Below are 27250 nucleotides of genomic sequence, written 5' to 3' on the forward strand. Positions count from 1 at the left end.
CAGGTAGGCCCACCCTAGTGTAAGCATTACGGACTTTATATCTTTTCACTAGAACATTACCTTCTTTGCAGAATGGGGTAGGATTCGTCCAGGATCCATCTGCGCCCGATCGTTTACATTCAGTATATTCGCTACCGATGAGATCAAAACCAGCGTTGCAAGTAAACTCGCACACGGTGCCGAGTTCTCCCACGCCGTTGCATTCCGTATCACCATTTATCGGGAAATCCGGGAGAGGGTCGCATGTCACTGTAACACGTCAATGATATCGTATATCATTTGATGGGCCTCCTCTTCAGGGCATGCTGCCATAGCGAGGCAACTGCAGGCTTACCTATTCGGCAGGAAGGCGTCTCGAATGACCAATCAGCATCCTTCCCCTTCAAATCGCATGAAACCGATGACGCCCCGTAGAGCTTGTATCCGTGGTCACATACGAAAGAACACTGAGTGCCCACTTCCCCGCGTCCATTACAGAATTTAAAGCCATGTTCCGGAGTTTCCGGAAGTGACATACATATCGCTGCAAATCCAAATCACACAAATTACTGGGTCTGTAATTTTGCTCATTTTGAATATATAGCATCGCACGTTCTCTTTCACATGTTGGCGCGGGTCTGTTCCAGACGTATCTGCTTCCTTGTTTGAGACAAATCGTAACTTTATGCCCCTCCATTTTGTATCCCTTGTTGCATTCATACTTGCAGAATGACCTCGGCCCGTTATCCCCGAAACATTGTCTCTGTCCGTTTTCCGGGATTTTCGGTCTGAGACCACATTCCTCTGCGGGGTGTTAGAAACGTTAACCTTGTTATGAAACACTATGGCATTTTTTACCACAGGCTTACTTTTCTCAGTTGGTACACGGAGCTCCCCGATCTCAGGATTCCGCAGAATAATTGGCGTAGCTGGGACCTCTGAGTAGATATAATCAGAAAAATGTAACCAACGATCATAGGTGGTAGCCTATATCAATAAATATACATACTGCAGAGAAGATATCTGCTTCCTCGGTTGCACATGCTACCAACACAACAACATCTGCATACCGAATTGCGTTCTCGGTCGTTGCATTGCGTGGGAGACCATGCTGCCCCACGATTCTGCAATGAATTTTTTATTCATTATAAAAAGTATGATACGCGGAATCGATCGAATTTAACGAACCTGGTTTTTGTTACTTGTGCACGCCGTGTCTTGCTTGCAACCCGTCTTAATCATCGCCTCTCCCTTGCTTTCGTGAAATCTTATCTCTGTTTGGCACGACTATGTGAAAGAAATCATACATTGACAGTTACCGATCGCATACTATAGAACAGGGGTCATTTAGCCTACTTGTCTAACTCCGGGTCGACACTTTTCGATTTCGCCATGTACTTTGCAACCTCTCAGGTTCTGGTTTTCGCATTTCCAACAACGCAGTGGGCCCGACTTTCCCATCTGTCGTCTTTTTCCAGGAAGGGTGAAGAATGCCGATGCTACAGCAATGTAGGACAGAACCGCGATCGCAAGCTTCCCTCGGTTCATGTCAAGGCTTATACTTTATAAATAGATAAACTGCAGGGTGACAGATGGAAAAAATCTCAGTATATAGTAACTACACCATTAATTTGCTTGTTGAAATTGGAATGGAGTGAGGAAATCCCAAAAACACGAAGATGCATATCCTGACCACGCATTGCCACATACCAGCAGCTAATTTCCATAAAAAACATTCATATTCTATGCACAAATAGCGATATATAGGCTATGTGTACTATAGCCTATTGCAAACAATGTTACATAATATTACTTGAAAGGCGCTTTAGCCTATTGGTTTTCCCTATCATCCACTACGAAGCTCATATTATTGGTAATTCACAAGATTGTCACTTCGACGACTTTATATATGTTGTGTAAAACTGTCAATTCACATCACTTGCGTAAATAAATTAGACATCGGAGACGCATGGAAAGTGGACAGTCACGACAAACAATGATATCGTGACGTTGAGAATGGTGACATGGTGACGGAAGTCGAGAAACCGCTGAAATCGCATTTGATAAATCGATCAACGTGACTTGGTAAGGAGAACGTTCGTTATGTCCAGCACTACACATTTCGCTTCCTGCCAGAAATTGATTCGACTATTATCTTATCCAAAGAACAAAGCATCGGACGTATCATGTTGAGAATATCACAGTTCTATGTGCAATGTGCGAGGACACGATGCGGTCGTTTCAGTAATGCGGAGATATAGCTGTTTTCTCAATTATGAGCAAGGACACTGCACACGAACTAGTCGATCGGCAGATATATGCCGTTAAACGTCTGCAGCACATTTGCTGCTCCTTGTAATGGAGCAAGATATTATATAAAATCAAAATTCGTAAGATTTTGACAACCTGAATAGATTTCACCACTGTCGCGTCCATATGACAGAAAACCCGAGGTTTTTTTTTTCAAAAGGGCTTCCCGCCTATAGTCCAGGAGTGATTATCCCGGTAGATTCTTCCAATCAATGTTGCAATAGGACGCTAATACTATTTTAATTTTCTTGATATCGATCCTTGATTCCCTACGCTCGGAACACTCGTATCCGGTTCTTATATCCATTGTTGAATTGAGGCTCGTGCAAAACTGGACATTCTCCCAACTATTGTCATCATACGGATAGGCCTACTTATTTATATGGTATGAAAGTCGTTTCACTATACCTTCATATAAATATATAAATGGTGTGATTATACATACACAAATGAGACAACAAAACGTGCCAATGTGTAGTTCTTAATCACATTTCATTCCCACTGGTGGTTATCTATATCCATGTAGTATTCATTTCTTATGTAATTTAATGTGACGTTCTCAAGTATAGACGCACTGTCTATTGCGGGGTCGCATATTTATCATGCGGGCACTCTTGGTCTGACGTTGCCTGTCACTTTTGGTTTCTATCCGACTTCAGAAGCGATCGTATCATCAGACCAATTCGTGACAAGACTTTGGGTAGGCACACACCACACATCGATACATGCGTGGATGTCAGAGAGACGTCCAGTTTCATATCGATCTTCTCGTGTTACAGACATATTTCAATCTCTTCCCCGCTTCTTTTAAAGCACTCATTTCAGTTCACGAATGTAAACAACCCGATGTTATATTATACCCTATGACATATATCATTAATATTATATAATACTATATCGTCCCTGGAAATATTGCATTTAGGAAATTCGGCATTTGTCCTAGGTTGTATTGTGTAATGCAGTGGTGCTGGAGGTTTATCTCTGCTCCTCCTCGCCACGTGATCCGCGTAAGCGTGTCTTATAAAAAGCTTAAGTAGGCCGTGATACAAGTCGGTAAATACGGAATCATAATAAAGATTGTCCGTCTGGCGTGAAATGACAAATCTAGTCGAAACACCAAGAATAACAAACAACAGCAACAACTAGGCATGTGCAAAGTTTGCTTCGGGCTCGATATAACGATTGGAGAACACGAATCTAAATTCTCAGTGAGAGACGATTTCTGTCAAGAATTGAAATCATTTGCCATAGTAACAGCGGTTTTAGCTTTCTTTCCTTACCACCGTCGAAACCTTTAAATTTGAACTGACGTATAGTACAGTGGTTAGTGGCCACTGACCAATCAATGTCAGTATGTTAGTGACCATAGTATCAATAACATGTAGCCCAGTGGTTCCCAACCTTTTTCGACCCATCGCCCCCTTTTCAAGGTCAACACCGATCATCGCCCCCAAATTTTTTGTACCGAAAATTGGGCATACAAACTGTAATCACCGGCGGGTTGACTAAAAAAAAAGGTCAAATTTTCGGCTCGATGTCTAATTTGACACACTTTTGTAACTAAATTTCCGTGGGTTGACTAAAAAAGAAGGTCATCAGTTTTGATGCGTCATCGCCCCCCTATCGCCCCTTCGCTATTTTCTCCCCCCGTCGGCCCCTTTGTCCATTTTCGCCCCCTAGACTGCCAAATCGCTCCCTGGGGGCGATATCACCCACGTTGGGAACCACTGATGTAGCCTATAATGGCACAAGACTACGAAAAGAATGCATGTTCTCGAAAACGACTTTTATTACGGGAAGTATAGTGATCCAACCACAACATCGTCGCACAGTGCTATTAAATGATATATGGTCAAGGAATACCAGACCATTGTTGAGCTGGTGTAACCATAGGGCTTTACACTGATGGTCAATAGAGTGGTTCGAACAATATTGATCACTATGTATTTTACAAAATAGGACTGGTACTTACTTATGTGAGCTGAGCAAATTGAGTAATGAGTAATTATCTATAGTCGTTCTCAAAGTGTGGTAGGCTTGTTAGGTGGTACGCGAAGACTGCTGTGAGTATTGTCGTACCTTGAATAGGTGCGCTTCTGCATAAGAAACAGTTGCAATTATCTCATTAAATGGTACCTTCTTGATATCCGTTGGTGTTGCGGTATAGTACTAACAGGAATAACCAACAAACACCGGTACATTCAAGTAGAATAATTAAGTAATTCGGGTGGTACGACCTGTAGTGAAAAACAAGTTAGTGGTACGCCGTGTGGTAAAAAACAAAAACAAATTGGTGGTACGCGATGGAAAAAAGTTTGAGAAACACTGAATTAGACGAAGAAATGCCAAAAGATAAACGTGACCTTGCTTCACTTGCACATGTCGATTTGGAGGGGCGCTCGCCGATATACCGTATGCCCAGAGATGGTCAGTAATGAAGTACTTCTACTTTTTCGAAATACCAAAGTAGTTTTCCTCTACTTCTGGTACTTACTCAAGTAAATCTGATTTTCGCTACTTCTACTTCTACTTCGTAATATTTTGTGATCTACTTACTTACTTTTCGCTATTTTCAGTTTGTCAAGTAGAAGTAGTTTAATCCTCCAATCAGGAAGATAGCCTGAAGAATTTCGGGGCTGTTTTCACGGAGTATCAACATTTAATTTTCAGAAAAGTTGAATAAAGCCCAGAATTTTCGTCGCGCTTCGCGCTCAGTGGATACGGAGTAACCAGTATGATTTCACGAAAGTATCGGTGAATATAACTTAGGTATCAGGTTGGCGTGGTTCCGTTCACACCGCATTTTCGCCCTTCAGGCCTTGACCCATATGAGATATTTCATCATAGTATATACGGCTCATCATAACGTTTGAAACTGACGTTTCCCAATCTAGCATTTACTTATCATGTAGTAATCTAGCAGTCCATGACTTCTCCTAATCTGGAAAAGTGAACTCTCACTTTTTCTTTAGTTTTCGAGCTTTTTTAGCATACCGGCTTCGAAACTTTCTGGACTAAATACATGGAATGCATTTTCCGCTTTTAGAACTAGCATTTATAATTGGCTTTCAATTCCCAGTATCATATACTTTGAGTTTGAATTATTATCAGTTCTTTTGTCTCGACAACATGCACGTTGAAGTATAAAAGCAAGTGTAGTAATGCCTTTAATTTCCGGAAATGAATATACACAATATGGCATTTTTAGAATCCACCATAACGTTTACTAATCCCGCAAAGTGTTTACACTGTATCCTACACAACTTCTCCGTATTGCTCTTCGACTAAACTACGGGCCTTATAATATGGGGGAGTGCGCCATACCATGATATTTTTTAAAACGTGCTGTTCGAGTATACAGAGGATTAGTATAGCATTTCCATATCAATACCATCATTTCATCCCATGATGCGGGCGAATGCTTATGCTGTCGCAAATTGGATAACTCCTGGTATGCATCAATAAGAATCCAGCTTGGCACCTTTCGCATAGCTCAATTTACACCTTTTGACAATCCATACGAACGAATTACGATCGTTTTCACAACTACTTACTTACTTGAGTAGATTTAAAGTCAGTCAATTCTACTTCTACTTCAAGTAGTTTCAGGTTGTTTATGAAAGAAGTACTTCTACTCGTACTCGAGTAGAATTTTTCGTCACTACTTCTACTTTTACTTGAGTAGCTTTGATAATAGCTTTTTAATCTCAAGGCCAAATTCAACAGTGCGTTATAGTGTGTGCCTGTGAATTGGAATTCAATTCTGCGCATGATCCTGTATTGCTGTAAGGATCTGCGAACTTAAATAGAGAAACGCATCCCAGAACGCCGCTTTAGTCCGCGAACAATTTTCGCGATGCGAGCTAGTGAATTCGATGCGTGAACCCCACAGTGTTGGATATAACAGAGAGGAATTAGCAGAGGTGGTCAAAGTAGTCAAAAAAACTACTCATGTAGAAGTAGAAGTAGCGACGAAAAAATCTACTCAAGTACGAGTAGAAGTACTTCTTCCATAAGCAACTTGAAACTACTTGAAGTAGAAGTAGGTTTTAACTGACTTCAAATCTACTCAAGTATAAGTAAGTATTAGCGAAAACGATCGAGATTCGTTCGCATGGACTTTCAAAAGCTGCAAATGGAGCTTTGCAGAAGCCATAGAAAGCTAGACTTATATTGATGCATTCCAGGAGGTGCCAACTTTTGACAGAACAAGCAGTCGTACACATCATTGGATGTAAATGATGGTATTGATTTAGAAATGCGATAATAATCTTTTGTTTACTCGAACACCCCGTTATAGAGAATATCATGACATGGCGCCCTCCCCCATATTCTAAGATCTCTAGTTGAGTAGAAGATAAATACGGAGAAGGGGTGTCGGATGCGACTTAAACACTTCGCGCGTATAGTATACATTAATTAAAGATATGGCAGATCGAAAAATGCCATATAGTGTATAGCTTTATTTTAGGAAAATATAGGGCATTACTACACTTGCCAATACTTCAACATGTATGCTCTCCTGAAAAAAGAACTGAAGCTATAAATAGAACTCAGCGTATACTACTCGTAATTGAAAGAAACTACATGTACTACTTCTAAAAAGCGGATTATATAATTCATGTCTTTTGTCCAGAAAGTTTCGACGGTGGTCTGCTAAAACAGGTCTAACGTTAAAAAAGTAAAAGTCCACTTTTACAGATTAGGACACATCATTGGCTGCTAGGTATAATAGCTAATTGCTTGATTGCGAAACGGTAGTTTAAAACGTTATGGGAGCCATGCTTACTGTGATGAAATATTGGATATAGGCAACAATGCGGTGTGAACGGAACCACGCAACCCGGTACCTAAATTATATTCGGCGATACTTTCGTTTGAACACATGTGTCACTCCATATATACTGTGCGCGAAGCCCAACGAAAATTTTGGGTATTACATGACTTTGATGAAAATTAAATGTTAGTACTACGTGAAAACAGCCCCGAAATTCCTTAGGCTATTTTTCTTACTAGGGGAATAAACTACTTCTACTTGACAAACTTAAAATAGCGAAAAGTAAGTAAGTAGTTCACAAAATATTACGCAGTAGAAGTGGAAGTAGCGAAAAAAAGATCTAATCAAGTAAGTAGCAGAAGTAGAGAAAAATTACTTGAGTACTTCGAAAAAGTAGAAGTACTTCGTTACTGACCACCTCTCGGAATTAGTGATTGAATGCGCTCTTTTCCGTATGTAATCATCTGTTTTGTGCATTTATTCTTGTCTGCTTGAAATAGTCCTATTCCTGAATTATGCTCGCAATGAGCGTGTATACATAGTTTAATTCGTTATTGACAGGTGCACTGCATACCAGATTCTCAATGGCACTAGTTTTGCATTTATTCGGTTCTTTTGAAGGATATGCCAGTAAACTTGATCGACACCAGACGTCGGACCAGCGCGGTAACAAGCGCATCAATATGGCATTTCAACCCCGGGTATCTGGTAGAAAGCGAATTTTACTGACATGGTCGCGACATGCACATTTGCTGCGCTTGGTTTACTTGTGGTTCACAATATGTATTTAACCTTCCAAAGTCATCCGCACCGTTAAAACGTCATAAAGAGTGAAACATAAATACTCTACTGGACGACACGGGCTCGGATTTTTATCTTTATCTTTAATCAATTATGCCAAGCTCTCGCAGCATAGGCGTCGAGTTGGCGTTTCAGTTCAGCCTAGCTCCAACGTCCCAGATCAAGCTCAATTAAATCCATTTCGTAACCGACACCATTTGAAATTGTGACTTTTACGTCGGTAGCACGCCCTTGAGCAAAGGCGTGGGATACTGAGACCCTTTGCACAGCGAAAGAATATTTCATTTAACTTTGACAACTCGACACTCGACTTATGCCCTAATATCGTAAATATCCTGTAGTCTGTAACAAAATTGATCACTTAGCTTGTGATGTTGATGAAGTTAATTATGGTTACTTATCGTTTTTGCAAGAACTATAACATGATGATGTTAATTAATAGTGATTATAAAAGCACGACCCAGGTATATTACATGCACTAATGTGCAAGCCTTCGTGACTAGGGTTGCATTTGAAACAAACGGGTTTTTAAAACGGGTTTTTAAAACAATATTTTTTCAAACGTTGTTTAATTATGCCATAATTGTGTAAATACGTCCGAAAAACCCTGTAGTATGAGCCTAAGGACGATTTGGACCCAAAATAGTCGACCTAAACGATGTGGGGTGGCAGGAACCCTCGAAATCGCCGTCGGTTCAACAGTCTTTGCACGTAGATATAGATAATTGGTACGAAATGGGTGTTCTGATGATGATGACCGTCAACCGTAAAAATGATGCATTACGATGCAGCGCCGGTTACAGATATTTTGGTCTGTTTATGACAGTGCTCGGAAACCCTTTTCGTCGGAGGAGCCATATTTACCCTATATTTTCAACTGCCAATGCTTATCCACTGTGACGTCACAATTAAATATTCGTGGCGTCATGGCTAAAGTACAACAAATATGTTTTAAACAAGGCCTTGTTTCAAACACGTTTGTTTTGTATTGATTTTTGTTTTACATGCAGCCCTATTATTCGTGACGGTGTTGCGACGACTCAACTCAACGTGAGCTGACTTGACTCGAATCCTTTTGCAGAACTCACTTGACTTTGACGCGGCGTTCCAGAAATGTAGGATGACTCAACACTCAAAGCGGAATTCTCTAGTCTATTTCAAGTCAATTAAGTGATCGGTATAGCTCAGTTTTGTACGGTAATCATTTCTGAAGATCCGCAATTTTTTACATGCTTTCCTTGTAGACTGGGGATACCAACGTAAATTCGACAAGTCATTTGTTTGTTTTACTTTAGTTAAACTGACTATAACGACCAACGGACGTTAAGTCTATTCGATAAAGTTTTACGTCCGCATAATTATGATAACGCATCAGTTTGTCACGATTGCTGCGATTTCCACAATGTTTATATTTCCCAGCGTTTCCCTTGCCAATAAAATTGAATGCAAATTTATTGTTCAAGTTGCGACTGCATATACTGCAGCCCTTTTTCTGCATAATTTAAGCAGTCGCCGATGACTATTTATAGTGAACATCCCATAATACATTCTATTTGGAATGCGATTGATCAATCATGTTTTCCTTTGCTAACGGTATAATGTATGTGTCTGCTTGGAATTGGTTGTTATTTTTAGTGTTCATGGTGTTTTCACATCGATGGTCATTCGACAACAGGAGCATGTAGGAGTGTTGCAAGGCGCAGAAAGCCTTACAAGGCTATTTCTGTACATCCCTTGTCCAGGGGCATATGTAGGCTACCCATATGCTGGTATGGATATGCACAGATCGTATGTATGTATAAAATGAGTCGGTGTATGGGCCTAACTGTTTACGACGCAAAACAATCAAGGACAAAATATATAACGTCCTATTCCTATTTTCATTCTGCTACTATATGCTTCGTTACCGGCCAAGTTATAGCACAGCCAACCGCTATTCTACATTTGTAATACACCGCGTATGCGGATCGTTCGATAATGAGGAGCCTATAAAAACCTCCGGACTTTAGGAAGTAATTCTGCAGTCGACCTCGGTCGGCTAATCGCATAAGCTACGCTACTCGCAACCAATCTGCTTGCCATTATTCTAAATAATTCCAGAAATTAGAATTTCTATCATCGCATTAGGCATTGATTCTTAACGGAACGCCAAACATTGGACTATGTTTGGTTCGTAGTTCATACCACGATGTGCGACAAGCTTGTTCCTAAACTTATACAGTTTGAAGTATCTGCAAAATAAGCCGCTATTATCTCGATTAACGAAGCAAGGCATAAATCCATTTCAAACATCCTGTATACCTGCACATTCGGCAATATATATACCCTAATTTTCATTTGCGCGACTGTGCTGCGTGACTTGTCCTGACATTTCTCCTCCAACGTGCAGTGTGCACCTCCAATGCTATTGTAACCCGGGGTGACTTTATAAAAAAAAATTATTTCACAAATAAAATTAATGGATGCGGTAATGTTAGTTGCAAATCGCCACGTGCTTATAGTGCATATTGATCCGTTTTATATGCCGATTTGCTGTTGGTAACGCAACAATACCAAAATAATAAGTTTCGGCGAATCACATAATTTAATGTATCGTTTTTTATTTAGTTTATAATTTCTTTGAATATGTTTCAAATTAGGACGTGACAATATTTGGCGGTGCCGGAATTATCACTTATGATAACCTTATTTATTACTGCGTGAATATTTTACCGCGGCAATTATCCAAGTCTTTTGCTAAAGAAACACGATATGTTAGTGTGACCGTCGTTGAAAATTTTTTATGATCCTTCTGACCTGGACCGAAACACCATTTCGCCATCCCCCCAAACGTTGGTCTTGCTCCCCAGCGGGATTAACTAATCACCTATCTCAAGTCTTCTAGACACCTAGACTGCATTATTTTGAAACTACCTAGTGAACGTGTGGTCTAGTCGCGCCAAGCGCGAATAAATTTTCAAATTTATAACTAAATTTTGTCGATAGTATGAGACATTGCATATATTTTTATTCTCTTTTATCTCACGCGACCAGACCCATAGAGTTGAGGGGATGGTGTATTCGAGAAATTTGAGGCCAGTTAATTATGTATGATACTAATAATAATAATAAAAATAGACATTGTACCGATAGTCATTGGCGCTACAGGGGACGTAAGCAAAAAACTCATGAGACATATCCAACAGATTCCGGGTAACGTTCGATTCGACATGATCCAAAAGATCACGTTATTGGACACTGTGCATATTCTTCGGAAGGCCTTGAATGCACAACTGCACTAAAATTACACTTGTGAATCACAGCATATTTTCTGTAATTTCGATTCTTCATTTTCAATCCCTTCTACCTCTGCTCTGTAATCCTTGCCAATTCTTCATCTACTGGAATTCTGTAATCTGACCATGTATTGCATAGGAATAACAATTTGACTGTATTACTCAAAATTTTAAAAATTTACTCCAATCTCGCCATTTTCTCTTGGGGGCAGGTTGATCCCCGGATTATGTGTGTATTTACCAGTTTTACTGTGAATATAGAATATAATAATTAATTATTCATACATCTACAGGTGGATAGTTGTTATTAATTACTCTGCTCCATATTGTTATATGATGACCTCCGCTGTTATATCGTCAAAAGACATCGGAATCGCTCAAACGTGAGAGACTGAACTGAAAGAAAGGCTTATATCGCGAGAAGCAAATGATTCCAGGTTGACAGTTCTCCACGGGGTGTATCATATTCTCAGATTGCCAAGACATAACTCTTCGACGCCGGCCATTTAGGCGCATATATGAGCATCGGACATATGTCGAACGTCTCGGCCAGTATGCGGCGGTCATTTTCGGCCGACGGCGTTTTAGGCAGCACACTTCGCGGATCTCATGTTGGTGGAAACTTCATTTGTCTTGGTGTGTCGTGGCGCGGTAAATGAAGACAGGCAGCGACATTGAATCGCGCGAAACGTTAAGACGTTTTGAAGTTTTGTAATATATATTTATTTATAACATTATAATTTTATAATTATATAAGTAACATATTATATAATATTTATTTATCTTATTAATTATTATTGAAACTCAAAAATTTATATTCATTTACGAAATAATTTTAGGACTTCTTCGAGCTCGTCCCCCAACTGGGGGGTGCGGCATTTAGGGCCTTGCCATCATCGCGATTGCATTGAGTCGGCACCATTATTGGCATTCAATGTTATCTTCTGAAAATTGAAGTTAGATTTTGGAGCTTGTTACCTTGTACCATGTAAGTCACGTATACGGCATTCCATATTCACAACTCAAACTATAATATAGTTCATGATTTAGAACAAATCATCTGTGTTGTGTAATTTGATTTTTAAATTAACCGATGAACCTGAGATTTTTGGAAACAGATTATTTCACGATCATGATCTGTTTTTGTTATTAGACCGAAGTGATCCCTATCACGATATCATTGTGATACCAGCGCAGTTCGATTATACAATATAGGTCATAGGATATGACGCGACTATTATCAACCATGAAAAGTTGGAACACAAATCCTCTGTACTATCAGGATCCCAAATTAACGTGACAATGTCGCGTACAGCTTTCTTTTGGCTTGATATAAAGTTTCGCTTGGTAGGAGAAGATACCAGGATCTGATATGTATGAAAGTACACGCACTGTTACACATCCGTTGCTTGCATCGATTCCAGGATCGTTGCTGTAAAAACGTCTCAAATCCAGCAATTCCAGCCGGTACGCTGACGAAACTGCCACGGGAGGTGTGGTATCTGACTTGGCTATATTATCCTCGTTCGATTGTCAAAACAAATTGACCATAATTCGTGACATTTAGCGACGTGGTTAGAATGGATTTCGTATCGAGTTTTAGACACGTTTATTGTGGTGATAGTTTTTGTCTGCGCAATTGAAGCGACGTTTCCAACTGGCCGATCGCTTTCGTGTGTGTCTGCATGCGATAGGTCACCTTCGATCATGCATGCTACGCCTTTGCCAATAACATCAGTTAATACCCCGCATGCTGATATACATAAACTCCATATAATAGGTAAAGCATACCTGCTCAGAATTCATGCCAGGCCAACAATAATTATCGATACACCCTAATTTCGTCTAAATTCAGAGCGGTGTGTAACTACGGATGTGAACCTTTAGATGTGTTCTATAGCTTTGATTACAGGATATGCGGACATGTCCTAACGTAACACGGAACCGGATGTGGAATTTCAGAACAAATTGGCTGAGCTGATGTCCTAAAGGAAGCAGACATGCAGACATGACACTATAATAACAAACGATATAAGACAAATGATACATTATATTGGTGTCACGCAATTATGAGCGATAATATACACGGAGCGACATGGGCTCTAGCATGGGGAAATACATTGACAGAATCCATAATTAAAAAAAATAGTGTTGCTCGTTTTGCTTCTCTTTCAAGTCGTTCAATCCACTGATAAAGCTCGACAAATGAGTATCTCCACCCCGCCAAAAAAAGAAAGAAATATTATGATCCATCACGGAGCGAATCACACCACTCGGTCGGAAGCACGAATATAATCCATGGTCATAAGATAAAATATATCCGTTTTAGTCAGAAAATTAACGACGTTCTATTCATGCATACAAATATTTACTTCGTCTTTGAAACATGCCTTTATTTGTATTCTTCTTTATTACCTCACGAATTCATGTCTTCTTGTAAGACATTTATTTGCTATTTGAGCAAATTCTGAGGACAATAACGTGCCAAATACTGTTTCATGTTCTGATTCTTGTTGCTAGCAAACATGTCGGCTATCAATGAAAGACCTGACGGGGGATGTTTTGTGCTATCTTCGTACTTAAATTTCGTCAAGGGCCTAAATACTTTGCGACCGAATAGGCCTGAGTGCGAGTAGAAAAGAAGAGATCCTGAATTTGCGTGAGGGACCGGTGGGATTACTTTTGAAAATATTATTCGAGTATACAACTATCCGGAATTGTAATACATTTTCTATATACAAGGATCATTACTTTGATAATATTATTGAATAAAAATAATGAATATGAACGAGGAAAAAGACTTCAAAATTGTGCAAGTTTGGCCTAACCAATTGGTCCGTACGCGAAAATATGAAGCTGCTTTGCAAGACAGAAATGAAGCCATCAACAGGTTGGCATAAACTATTGGGTCTATTTAATAAGAATGACGCGGTAAACTCGGCAGGACTGCAATCTCTTTACAAATGCTAAATGTTCAGGGAAATCATAAGGGCAAGAGAAGAAGACTTCTTCATTTCAAGCAGAACGTCGTCGCGATTAGGACGCAAAACAATAAGCATCCCATCTCGTCGACCGAGCGTTGTATCATCACGACGACCAAGTCTTGACCCTTCTCGTAAAATGTCCGTGGAATTTTCCAAAAGGTTTGCTATATATGTATTGTATACAGATAACGGCTGAAAAAGTGAGCATGTTGAACAAGGGTGTATAGTGATTGGAGATGAAGAAGCATTCTCCGTAGAACAGAGCCTTATGTTTAGTTCAGTAATAGCCTTTATAATATGAAAGGTATGGTTCAATCGTTATTGGATGACGGATATAGGCTTTCGTTACAACACAGGTCTTGAAACAGCCCGACGGACGGAGCTCATGATTTTGAGCCACAGGGGTGCGACAAAACGAAGGGTTGATCGGATGGCGACAGCGTTCGATGGGAGCGATAGGGGGAGGGGAAAACTGAGAGAACATTCAGTTCATTTACTACGTAACAAAATTGGATAAAAATTTTTCGTAAGGCTTGATATTTTAACTGTTTCTGGATAATTTGAGGGCATTGATTCCGAAAATGTCATTCTCATTATATTTCCGCTATCATCGATAATTATAATTAACCCTCTGCGAGGGTAGGGTGGGGTATGGGTGGAGATAAACTGCACTACATATTGAATAGCGTAAATCTAATTTAGTATTATGTCATCAATGTTGAGCTGTGGGTTCAGTCACCCATACATAGATTTGACGACCTGAATGATTCTAAAGCTCAGTTAACTCGTACACGCTGCAATGTTATTGTAATCTGCAGCAGCAAGCTATCTATTTCTTTGTTCAAGGGTCCGATACGACAGCACATGTTATAATATAAGAGTTACTGTTTTTAGGTGTGGTAACTTGTCATTGCATAATTAATTTAACATATTTTTATATAGAAGTCGCACTTTGTAATAGACGTTGCAAAATTCGCCAGATTTGTGTTGCTATGTTTGTGGATATTTTGTTGGTAGAAGACACATTTCTATTAACATAGTAAAAGACGGCAAGTAGTGGACAGGTTATAGACTGCATAGTGGGATACTTAGTGACTGCTGGTAGGGATGGTGTAAACCTCTGAAAGATTCAGGTTCGTGTGAACGCGAACCTTTTTGAAAGTTTCTGTGTGAATGTGAACGTGAACATGTGACGTCATATTGTAAATTCTAAACCTACATTTCAGTGAAGTGATATATTAATGTAGGGGACATGTGGTACCGATGATACACTGGGACCGAAATTCTCTGTGATAATCCCATGCTTACAGTACGCGACTTTGTCTACAATGGCATACTGGCACAATCTTTCCTCACATGCAAAAACTTCGACCTGGGGGTCTGTGACAAATGATTTACGTTTTAGGGGGTGTAAAATAAATATGACCGACACATACATTTTTCTATATGACCTTCCAGACTAACGAACCCGCAATGATTTTTGATGTGAAGTATAGGGCTTGTATCAGGGTATATAATGGCACATATTTTTTAAATCAATACCATCCTCGAGTGGACTATTTTCAATTCAATTACAATATTTATAGGGTGGGGGACCTGGTACCAGAGCCAAATCACTTAACAACAGAAACACGCCTACATATATAGAGGTTGTAAATCATAGTTACCTGTAGTGTTTTATCGCTCTTACGAGGTATTTGAACGTCAAAATGTCGATTTTCCGGTAATATGTATGTGGCATTAATTATGTAAGTTTCGGCGGAAATCAAAACGTGATGTTATCCCAACATTTGCGTTGATATAATCTATTTTATTCTTGAAGGTGGCGACGAAACATTCTTCATTGGCATGCTGTAGCTTGGATTATATAGTAGTCCACTCAACAAAACAAGTTGAAAAATTTGAGTTTTAAGCGTATGGTCCCATGGTCGTGTGCCATTGGATCCACCGGGTGAGGACCGATGATACGTTCGAGCAACAAATTTTAAACGTTTATAAATATTTTTTGAAAAGAGTGACAGCAAAAGATCCGCTATTATCGGCTGAAGATTTGAGGGCCAGAGATCATTTTACAATTTTTGATCCATCGGTACCACTTCTCTTCTACATGCTGGGGACGACTCGGGCCACTTTATGTCACAATGCTGAAGTAGCCTACATGCTGACTCGCAAGGGAGTATAAGCTTGAGCCTTAATGGTCGAGGCCAGACCAGACAATGTATTCGTCGTCTGACTATTGCTACATTGCTATTGAGCAGAGTGTAAAACGGACTTCTATACTTTCTTTTCTAGTTGAATAGTTTATTCGTATTGAAATGAACCCGAATATTTTCGGCTGACACTCGTCAGGGATAATCGTCAGCAACTAGTAGAGAATTGGAAATAACATTGTATATCAACAATCGTATCACAAAATATGACGTCACCAGCAGGAGCAGGAGTTCGTGTATCACCTAAGAATAGTACATTGAACGCTCTCTCATTCGAAATTTCATGCTGGTGACGTCATATTTTGTGATACGATTGTTGATATACAATGTTCTTTCCAATTCTCTACTAGTTGCTGACGATTACCCCTGACGAGTGTCAGCCGAAAATATTCGGGTTGATTTCAATATGAATATACTATTCAATTGTATATTGAAGTTCTGTACCTCCAAGAAGCTCTTCAACTTAGAGAGTTCAAACGAAAAATCGTATATCATCAATCGTATCCCCCCGAAAACTTTCTTTTCTATACTCTATTACCCTATTAACAAGTTAAAAAGTAGATGATACCCTAATCGCATCGATTTGGTTTCAAGATGAATCTCCTGCGCCTGCTAGATCTTTTGCATTAGACAACCATGTATTCTTTACATCTCATCATTATTTCATTGATTTGTTGAATAAGCATCATTCACTGACTACCTGCATGTACAGTATTTCACTCTTGATATTGTGTGATTTCAGGTCAAGCTCACAGCAGAGAGTCACTAAATATTCACAAATAGATTTCTGGATATTTCGAGTACACTTTTGTAACAAAGCAAGTAAAAATTTTGACAATGGTAAAAGTGCATTCTCGTTTAGGGTAGATTTTTTTTATGAAACCAGCGCCATGAATAGAGTGGTATTAAGATCAAATGCAAATAATTTCAGCCAAAGATGTTTTCATGACGTGAAAAATTGTAATATATGAAAAGAGGTTCACAGTGCAGAACCTACCAAGGTTCGTTTGTGAACGTGAACCTCTAAATTTCTGAGGTTCACACGCAGAACGCGAACGTGAACCTCACGTTCACACCATCCCTAGAGACTACCATAAAATGGGGCTGGACACCAGACGTAACATGTGGTAGATGTTGATATTATCTTGAAGGTCGGCCGAGGATTATGTCATTATGTCGGCATTATGCCATTTGCCATTCTAATAGTTCGGAGAGAAAAAACATAGTCGAAAAACAACTACATACAGAGGAAGAGGCACCATAGGATTTATATCTTTAATAAAGTCCTTCGCTATTGCAAATATGTGAATGCTTTGTTTAATGGTGATTCCAAGTCAAATCGACCAGATGGTCACCATTGGGTCTCAGATTTACATGAACATTTTCGGGTAGGTTTGGTATCTAGCACCGAGTGCAGAAAAATTAACTTCGTCAAAATCGAACAGTCGATCGCAAAGTTATCGCATTTCCAAAATGGATATTTTGTGATCATATAACCATGAAATTCGATTACTTACATATTGCATGCGACAGTAACGGCTATAAAACAACGGGGCTGTGTCGTTGTGATCAATTTATAGTGTGTAAAAATAAGAAGAAGCTCCCGATGCTGAATAGAAAATCTTTACCCCAATATAATGGGATCATGGATCAAAACCAGGTTTAGCACGTAACACTTTTCAAAATCAGTCATGCGTAACATGAATTTCAATACAGCACACTTTAGTCTTAGCGAAAATTAAAAAGTAATATATCATAAGAAAGCTGACTTCAAGGCGGACCCCCTGCAATTCTTAGTTATTAATATTTAATTCCTATAGTTGGTCTTTACACAAACACCACTGAAGCTACGTATTTTTCCGAAGGGTGAAGGATGAGGGGGGAGGGGGTGATCAATTGAAAAGTATCGCCACCCCCTAAAATATATAGTTGCAGCAAAAAACCAAGTCAAGCAAAAATGCTGTTACGTAGTGAACTGTTGCTTTCTTGCTCAGTTCGATTTATAATATAATCGAGGCGGCTCAATGATATTGACTTATCTCAGTCCACGAGTGCTGAAAAGGATAATACCGGGAAATTTTGCATTACATCAGACCAGAGCTTCTCAACATTTTTACCTCACGGCACCGTATAAAAGCGAAAAATAGTTCACATAACCCTGTAGCAATTCGAGTGTGGCGAGTAGTGTAGTGGTAAGTTGCACCATTGCAAATCAAATGGGTTGCGGGTTCGAGTCTGACCGAGGTCGACTCTAGAATCCCTCCCAAGTGTTAGAGGCTTATCTAAGTTCCTCGTCGCCCTGCGATCTATGTATAAGCGATGTCTTACAAAAACTCTGGAGTGAAAGTGCGCCGTACTATATCAGTTGGCATTTCAGAAACCTATAGTAGTACGCAATATCGGTCAGGTGGAAAATGGTCATGTCACAATACCATAAAGACTAAAAAAAATAACTAGTACGATAAGTGCAAGATTTGACAAGAAAATGACTGAAATAGAAATAGAAAAAAGTCATCAACCCACGTCATGTTCAATGTTCACTGTTCATTAGGGCTGTTCAAAAATAACCTTTTTTCATGAATCTTGCTGATTACTTGATTAAATCGTTAGGTTGCCCTAAAAAATGACGCACACCAAATTTGAATTCATTCCAACCAATATTCGCGGATTTCGTAGAGTTTGAAAATTTTGAATTTGCCTGAAAATGCAAAAAAAAATTTTTTTCAAATTTTCCTTCCAACCTTATGAAATTGTTGCGCTGTCTTTAAAAACGATGGAAAACAAATTTGACTCAATTCCAAGCTGCAGAAGCGGAGTTATTCAAGTTTTTTGATGATAATTCTGGGATGATCCACCAATCAAGGATAATCCTAGAATTATCAAAGAAAAACTGAAATAACTCCACTTCTACGACTTCGAATTGAGTCAAATTTGTTTTGCATCGTTTTTGAAGACCGCGCAACAATTTGATGGGGTTGGCAGAAAATTTTGATCAATTTTTTTTTTGCATTTTCAGGCGAATTCAAAATTTTCAAACTCTACGAAATCCGCGAATATTGGTTGGAATGAATTCAAATTTGGTGTGCGTCGTTTTTTAAGGCAACCTAACGATTTAATCAAGTAATCAGCAAGATTCAGGAAAAAAGTTTATTTTTGAACAGCCCTACTGTTCATGTTCAGTCCTTGCTTCTGATGAGGTTGACTGGAAAAACAAGGTCAATACTTTCAGCAAAACCTCAACAGTCAACATCACGGTAGAATTGCCCGAGAAATGACCTTTTGTTTAGCTATCACCTTCCCAAATTCTATCATACGTGGGAGGGTTGGCGTTCCACCCACATTGACGGTGGAGGCCCCACCCCTCGCTATGCTCACAGTGTCGTTACAAAAAAGCCCAGAAAAAGACCCGATCGAGGACGAATTCAAGAAGGAGAATGACAAAGAGCGATGAAGACTAACAAAAGGAAAACAAAGATCGAACACTGCTACATCGGGCCTTAGAGTGAGGAGGTACATATTGAGAGACCGTGTACTTCAGAACTGGGCAAAGTGCGGCCCGCGGGCCAAATGCGGCCCGCGAAGCCATTTTGTGCGGCCCGCGAAAGGTTGCTTCGAATTCAAAACATACAACTTGCTTTTTACATGACTAAAACCATAGTCTGTATCAAATGAACAGGAAATTCGTTTACTTTGGAGCCTGTTCATTAATATGCCACGATTAAGCTGCCTACTTACCTCGCATGCGTAATCCAGATTCAAAATAAAGGCAATGCGGCAAATCATGAGTAGCAATTGAAGTCACAAAAAATCACTCTTTCCATTTCGTTTAGTTCAAACCTTCGTTGCCATTGTCACTGTGACATTGACAGTGACAGTGACAGTGACATTATACGGCATGTGTTTCAAATTGTTATGTGATACGTTGCCAAATCCCTGATTCCAAAAACAAGTCAATCAGAGCTCGAGATTACGATACGACTCGTCATATCTATCACCCATAAAGGATTACCGAGCATGCAATAAAATAAAAGCCGTAAACTGAGATTCCAAGAAGGATTAGGTTTAGGTTACAGCACTAATTATTTGTATACTGGAGTCAGGGGGAACCTGTCATTTTAGTTTTTGCCGAGCATGTCGCCGAGATTAAGGATATTAAGTAAAGTCGGGCTACTTAAACTGCACACTGCTCGGATTTACCACCATCATCTCGTTTTTGCTCTGTGTATTCCCCGAATTTGATATTTCAGAATTCTGCCATCAACAGCGAAAACCTTCCATTCCATCAAAATATCCGTTGGGATTGCTAGCATTCTCGTTACACTTTTAAATATTTTGTTATATTATGATAAGGTGGACGCGAAATTTGCCACTATCATAAAGGAAGGCGTGCCTAAAAAAGCTTGAGAACCACTGTTTTAGAATCTTAATTGAAGAACGAGGACAGGGGTTTAACATTGTTTCCATATTCACTGAGCAACATTTACTAACAATATAATTTAGAAATAAAATTACAATACGCGGGCAAATATAATTAAAAATTTTCACTCGGCCCGCCAACGTTTTTTCTACTTCTCATTTGGCCCGCGGAGGAAAATAATTGCCCACCCCTGGTGTTCTAGGTCGTTTTGACATTCTCCTATCTGTTCTTTCACATTGCCTTGCACATTGTGTGCCCTTGAGCGGGTACAAATAATAGAACCACGCACAATGTCATAGTCATAATTATGATTTCTTAACCTTTGTATAGCCCACGTCAACCTTATTTACCACATTTACAAGAGGTCCCCCTGAGCAGTCCAATCGGCCCACTAGTGTGCCGCAGCACACCGTTCGAGAACAAGTGCATCACACCGATTGAACTTGTTTATACTATGTTTATATTCTCTCAACATCGTAGTAACGCCTCGTTGAATAATTCGGCGAAGCCGTGTTCTCAACGCAAATGGCATTGTGATGACAATATCAGCTGTTTCTGCATAGGCAAATGATATTTCGGCGCTAAGAGGGATACAAAAATAGGATATAAGCCAGTAAGTCTGAAAGAGCCCTTATGTTACGGTAACTGAATATATTTTCAAATATTTCACTGTATATTCGTATAGTGTGGTTAGTCATTAAGCATTCGTTGCGATTATGAACACGTGTCATGACATTTCGAGGGTGGCCACTGGCCACATACGAGTTATAACTGCTAACAATATACAACTCGTCGACTAAATCAAATTTTTTGAACTACTTGCTTCAGTACTTTTCATATCCTTAGTTTCTACTTCTACTTCAAGTAGTTTTAAAATATCCTTACATTTACGGTATTACCCTCTATACTTCTAAATGAGTGGCAACGCCGACTGTACTTTGCCCACCTCAGCTGTACCCTACCTTAACTAAATAGCCTATAGCCTGAACCTGTTCTAGCCCGTCTGACGATTCATTCACTCATAAAAGGAATTCAAATATTGGAAAAACTGTGTTTCACTTGACAAAGTTAACTATGGAAAAGTGAGTATTTTACCATCCGAAACTGTGGTGTGGAATCGGGAGTGTATAAGCACTTCGTTACTGATGACCTGTGACTTTCAGGGGGGGCGATAGAGGTATGTCGACCCATAGAGCTATAGATATATTCGCCATCGCTCGTCGTCAGAGGAGGCGATGAAATTTTGTAGTGAACGCATATGGGCGTACCACATGGTATTGGCCGCATATGAGCGTCTTATCAAAATTCTTGTATCTTGCCGAAGGCTCGCATAAAACTCGAGCAATGCTTAGCCTATTTGTTTGTAACCATATAATAAAAAAAGTCACGATTAAGTCGAGCCTACGGCACTATAGAGATGAAGGACTGTAAAATGTTAGAGGGTCATCCGGCTCTCAGTTGCCCCCCTAGCTGAGTATATACCCAGTGGTGGCTTTTGGGGTGGGCGAGGTGGGCGGTCGCCCGGGGCCCCCCTGGTCAAAGGGCTTCCCCTATTTGGATTATGCGCTTTTTTCAAGGACAATAACGAATAAACATGGAAATATGTGTACCGAGCATGAATATGATTCCGTACAGATGTGTCAATCATCATCAAATCTCTGCATTTGTTAGAAAAGTCCCGTATCCCGATAATCATCACGTCTCTGCATGCGGTAGAATTACTTAGTTTTGATGTAGTCTATCCTTGCACGCATGCAATAATAGACATGGCCGAATCCAGCACCTTGGCAGACCTTGGCGTGGTGAAAGATAATAAGAACAGATGCGAAAGGGGGGGTCTGGGGGGCGAAGCTCCCCATAACTCACGGTTAGCCCCCCCGGTAAGTCTCGCCCAGCCCCCCCCCGTTCGTAGGGCCACCACTGTATATACCTCTCCGTGCCAAATTGCACTGCAAACTTGAGTCTTGATATGGGTGGAAAATCCGTAAGGATCTGTAATAACCGCCTGGCCTGCATGTTGTAGAATGATTTTGAATATGGCAACGTCGCGATAAAAAAGGAACTGAACTACTCTAATCTAGTTCATTCCCAGTAATAAAGAAGTAATCCTAGCCAAACTATATTATAATAGGTCATCGTCATCGTATTGGTACGGGTACGATGAGTGGTGTGCGTTGACTTTTGGTAACCATGCAAGTCTGCCGCCAGTTCTCAGATCAGCAATCAGCATGTCAGCGTACACACTCGTCGCTCGTGCTGTGTGTGATGACCGACAAGTTTTTTTTTTATGTTCACGGCGTTTCGACTACATTGGTCAAATGGTCATTTTACACCAGGCCGATATTCTTTATTATGATTCAGTATTTACAGACTTCTAGCACGGCCTACATCTGGGCTCTTTTAAGACACGCTAACTCGGATTTCGTGGCGATGAGGAGCCTAGATAACCTCCAGCAGTTAAGTATAGTAATTCTGGAGTCGACCTCGGTTGGACTCGAACTCGCAACCCATTGGAATGTACCACTACGCAATCTCGGTACATGACCGAGAGTAAATGCTAATGCATCCATTCATTCAGACCCTCACCCATCCATGTGTTATTCTGATGCAGCAATAGCCTCAAGGTTTCTAAGAGTTTGTGACACCTATATTGATGTTCGATATGACACGGGTGCGTTGTTCTGCGCTGATTGGCACTGTATGGAAGAACCGCGAGCAATTGCGCTCTAGAACAACATAAATAGACATAAGTTTTTTGAGTTACGATTGGTTTATACGTATGTCTAAAGCGATGTTCTATTCATGTATACAAATATTTGCTTTACTGTTTAAACATGCTATTGTCTATTCTTCTCAGTATAGCCCGTAAAATCTCATGTCTTCTTGTGAGGCGTTTATTTGTGTACAAACGAATTTTGAGGACAATAAGGTGCAAAGTACCGTTCCCCGAGTGAAGTTCTGTAGCTAACGAACAGGCTTGTCTGCGGTGATTAACTTGGTGGGAGGTAGGGCTAGCTTTGTACGTCCTTCACATACTTCAAAACTGTCAATGGGATTTAATAGCCTAATATTTCGCGATTGAATGGAGATGAGGGAGTGTATGAATAATGGAAACTATAATTGCGTCATTGCCGAGAGTGATTTGTGTTGAGAAATTGGTCCAACGCTGAGGCCATCTACATCATATATCGATTTCAAATCACATAGTTTTATCACACATATAATATTTATGACAAGGAATAAATGAGTAATGGGGTTACCGAACGTGAATGAAGGTAAAGACTTCAAAATCGTACAAGTTTGGCCAAACCAGTTGGTCCATACGCGGAAGTATGAAGCTGCTTTGTACGAACGAAGTGAAGCTATTCGCAGGTAGGCATATAGATACGCAGAACGGGCCTATATCGAGAGTTGTAGCCTACAATGGACTTGACAAGATCGGGCGTGATCTCGATTTACGTTATATTCAGGGAAATTATAAGAGCAAGAGAAGATGATATTCTCTTCAGCTTAAGCAGAACTTCGTCGCGTATAAGTCGCAAAAGACCAAGCGTCGCATCTCGTCGACCAAGCTTCGACCCATCGCGCAGAACGTCAATGGAATATTCAAAAAGGTTTGCATTATACCGACAAAGGCTATGTGCAACTGTGTATTTTAAACAATTAGGTATGGAGAAATTGCTGAAGAGGAGATATTCGCCTACACTTAAATCACGATAGTGAGGTTACAATAGGGTTACCAATTACCATACTTCCTCTTTCAAGAGGATTTTTCACCGGTTTTGCAAGTTTGAAAATTTTGAAAAAGTGTCCTCTATTCAGATTTCCAAAATATGGTAACCCTAGGTTACAAGAAGTAATATTAGTAGTTATCCTCAACATACAACTATCGATCCTTTAAGCAAAACAGTCAATTGGCTCGATTTGTGCCAAATATATTCTCGAGGCGAACCATTCCCGGCCCGAAACTGAATAGCCAGATCGCTCCCAACTCTGCACCTGTCGAGATTTTTGATCCGTGAAACTGAATCATACCTATTCTCAAAATTGGCACGGGGACAAAAACGTGTATACTTGCTGTTTGCCATTATTGTTTGAATATAATAATGAGCGAGAGAGAAGTTTTTACCTATGGTATATAAACACTATGGGATGAGGAAAGACGTGGAAGTGGAACTTACAAATTATATAAAATATTCGCTTTTTTGGCCCCTGAATATAGACAATATTGGACATATGAATTCAGTCAATAAGCATTGTCGCATCCTAGTCGCGGGCGATATGCGCAGGTCCTTAGTTTATCATGGAGTTATAAATCATCGAATATATTGCCACCGCGCTGCAAAAAGGCCAGATTTAACCACGATGATCATTATAAACAGACTGTTAAAAGCATATAGGCATGCAGAGCATTTCGGGAACCAGCAGCTGCCAAAACTGTCAAAAATTAAATTTTGAATATGACAGAGATGAGGATTTTTTAAAAGTAGATTTCTATGAGTGTATAACTATAGCAGGGGTGCCGGCCATCCTTTTCGTCCAACGGGCCGCATGCCATTTACGAACCATTGCAGGGCCACTTGAATGATAATGACCCATTTAGTCGTCCGATAGAAGCGAGCCGGATTAGGTAACGATGAAAACACGACTTATCTTATTACGCATCAAAATTGATAACATTTATGTCATGAAAACTCAGGGTGTGTAGCTTACAGAGTCCAATAACTTCAGTCCTGGCCGGACCAGGCGCGAAAATTCTTCAAAGTTAACTAATAAATTCGGTCAGTAATATTGTTACTTGCATATATTGCGGGTCGCTTCTGTATGCCGCTGGGCTAAGTTTGAAAGGACAAGAGTAACAATATCAATATTGAAGGTTTCGACCAACTTGCATCTATTAGTTTGTGCCAAGGCTTCTTCGTTGACGATCTTTCTGCGAACGCGCACCCGATGTCGCATGTTAAACGATACGTTCCCTCATAATTGCTAATATAGTTAGACTCAATTCTATAAATTGACGTATTTTTAATTTTCGACAGGGATACCAATATTAAAAGCAAGAGATCGAGGGGCAATAATTTGCGCGATTGTCGTTTTGAAATCATATAAAAAATATACTCATCATTACTATAACCATTGGATAGGTAGTGGAGACTGTGATCTGAAAGTATCATCAAAACTTTTTTAATGGTATGATAAGCAGTATTGTGATGATATGTCTGTAATTTTGACGGACACAGACATATTCGACAATTGCAGCAGCAGTCGATCATTTTGTCTCGAGATAATTTGCTCTGCAAAATCATTGTTAATTTAATATTCTATCAATTTGATATTCTATATGTTGTTTTGGGCACTGAGTGGATATTACACGTTTTGTCATTTCTATCTGATAAGATTGGCCAAACTAAAACGGTTTAAAAAATGATTAATTTGAGTCTGCCAGTATTATTATTATTATTATTATTAATATGTGCTATACTGCCAAAATAAGCAATTGGCATACCTATGCCTGCATATAGCATATAAGCACAAGAAAATCGTAGAAAACATCATCGACCCAAATAGCAGACCCTGGTATTAAATAGTCCGAGATAATAGTCATATCATTTGTCTGTACCTTTGTACCTTTTTCAGGCGTCCATCGAACGTATCTACGTCATATAGGCTACCCCGATTTCCAGAGACGCAGATGACACCTGTAATTAACGAGGAAACCGAACCGGAGCCTTTGCATTTTATATTGCCTCCGCTGCTTCTACCGCCTATCCATCTCGGGAAACCTGTCAATTTAAAAAACCTACAGGCTAATAAATATATCGCGCAAACCTAATCGCTCTATCTATGCATGCAATATATATATGTTATGTGTATATTATATATGATAAGTCACCTGATTGTTATTGCCTATTGCTACGAGTGTAATTTTGGAATGCAGCCTATATAGCTTACACAAAACGTATTAGCTCACCTATAAGCCTAAAAAATACCGATAATTATTCACCAACAGAAGAACTTATTTAGCAATGGCCATTAAGCGGGAAACTTTTTCGAATTGAAGTGTTACTTGTTCGTTCTTCGATTACATGTATCTCGAATAAACTGTGTGAAAGACTATCTCTGGGATATCCAAACTTACTGGGTTGGTTGGAATTGAGTTCTTGGATGATCAATGAGCAATGCGCCTTAGTGAAGCCAGGATATATTCCGCATAAAAATAAAACATATTGCTCACGATGCCGTGAGGTCACAAAAGCAGTCAAGTTTGAAATTAGAGATTCGAAGCTTTTGCGGAACCCCAGGCAAAGTGCCCTCCTCCCATAATGCTATATAGTCAGATATTTTTTTCTATCCGTGGGAGGTTAAAAAAACATATGCTGCTACACTCCTGTGCATGGGGATGGGGGAAATTGATCCACATGAAGCGAGAGCTCCGTTTATTGCGAGCGAAGTTAGTAACTGACGAGTTAACCCATCAACATGCATGCATTGAAAAG

General features: G+C 39.8%; 2 protein-coding genes across 3 annotated transcripts in view; one reads left to right on the plus strand and one right to left on the minus strand.

The window, feature by feature from the left end:
• Positions 1-1578, minus strand: part of LOC145441547 (complement component receptor 1-like protein) — a 4748-nt gene extending 3170 nt beyond the window's left edge. Inside the window, exons 1-7 of the mRNA XM_080319432.1 lie at positions 1336-1578; positions 1168-1266; positions 989-1103; positions 849-917; positions 592-783; positions 335-523; positions 61-249 (exon numbers count right to left, since the gene is read on the minus strand). Coding sequence (XP_080175558.1) covers positions 61-249; positions 335-523; positions 592-783; positions 849-917; positions 989-1103; positions 1168-1266; positions 1336-1527 — 1045 coding nt within the window. The 5' untranslated portion in view covers positions 1528-1578. The remainder of the gene's footprint in view (positions 1-60; positions 250-334; positions 524-591; positions 784-848; positions 918-988; positions 1104-1167; positions 1267-1335) is intronic.
• A 12284-nt stretch (positions 1579-13862) lies between these two features.
• On the plus strand, positions 13863-26870 carry LOC145441544 (uncharacterized). 2 transcript variants are annotated; one of them, XM_080319430.1, is made up of 4 exons: positions 13863-14032; positions 14121-14285; positions 24224-24367; positions 26391-26870. In XM_080319430.1, exons 1-4 carry the CDS (start codon positions 13920-13922, stop codon positions 26584-26586), a joined length of 618 nt encoding a protein of 205 aa, XP_080175556.1. In that variant the 5' UTR covers positions 13863-13919; the 3' UTR covers positions 26587-26870. The 2 variants fall into 2 exon arrangements, with proteins under 2 accessions (XP_080175556.1, XP_080175557.1); XM_080319431.1 differs by lacking the exons at positions 13863-14032; positions 14121-14285 and adding an exon at positions 23182-24125.
• The last annotated feature ends 380 nt before the right edge of the window (positions 26871-27250 follow it).

Source organism: Botryllus schlosseri, chromosome 6, assembly GCF_051294905.1.
Source record: "Botryllus schlosseri isolate E-star chromosome 6, Bs_hap1, whole genome shotgun sequence".
NCBI classification, from domain to species: Eukaryota; Metazoa; Chordata; class Ascidiacea; order Stolidobranchia; family Styelidae; genus Botryllus; species Botryllus schlosseri.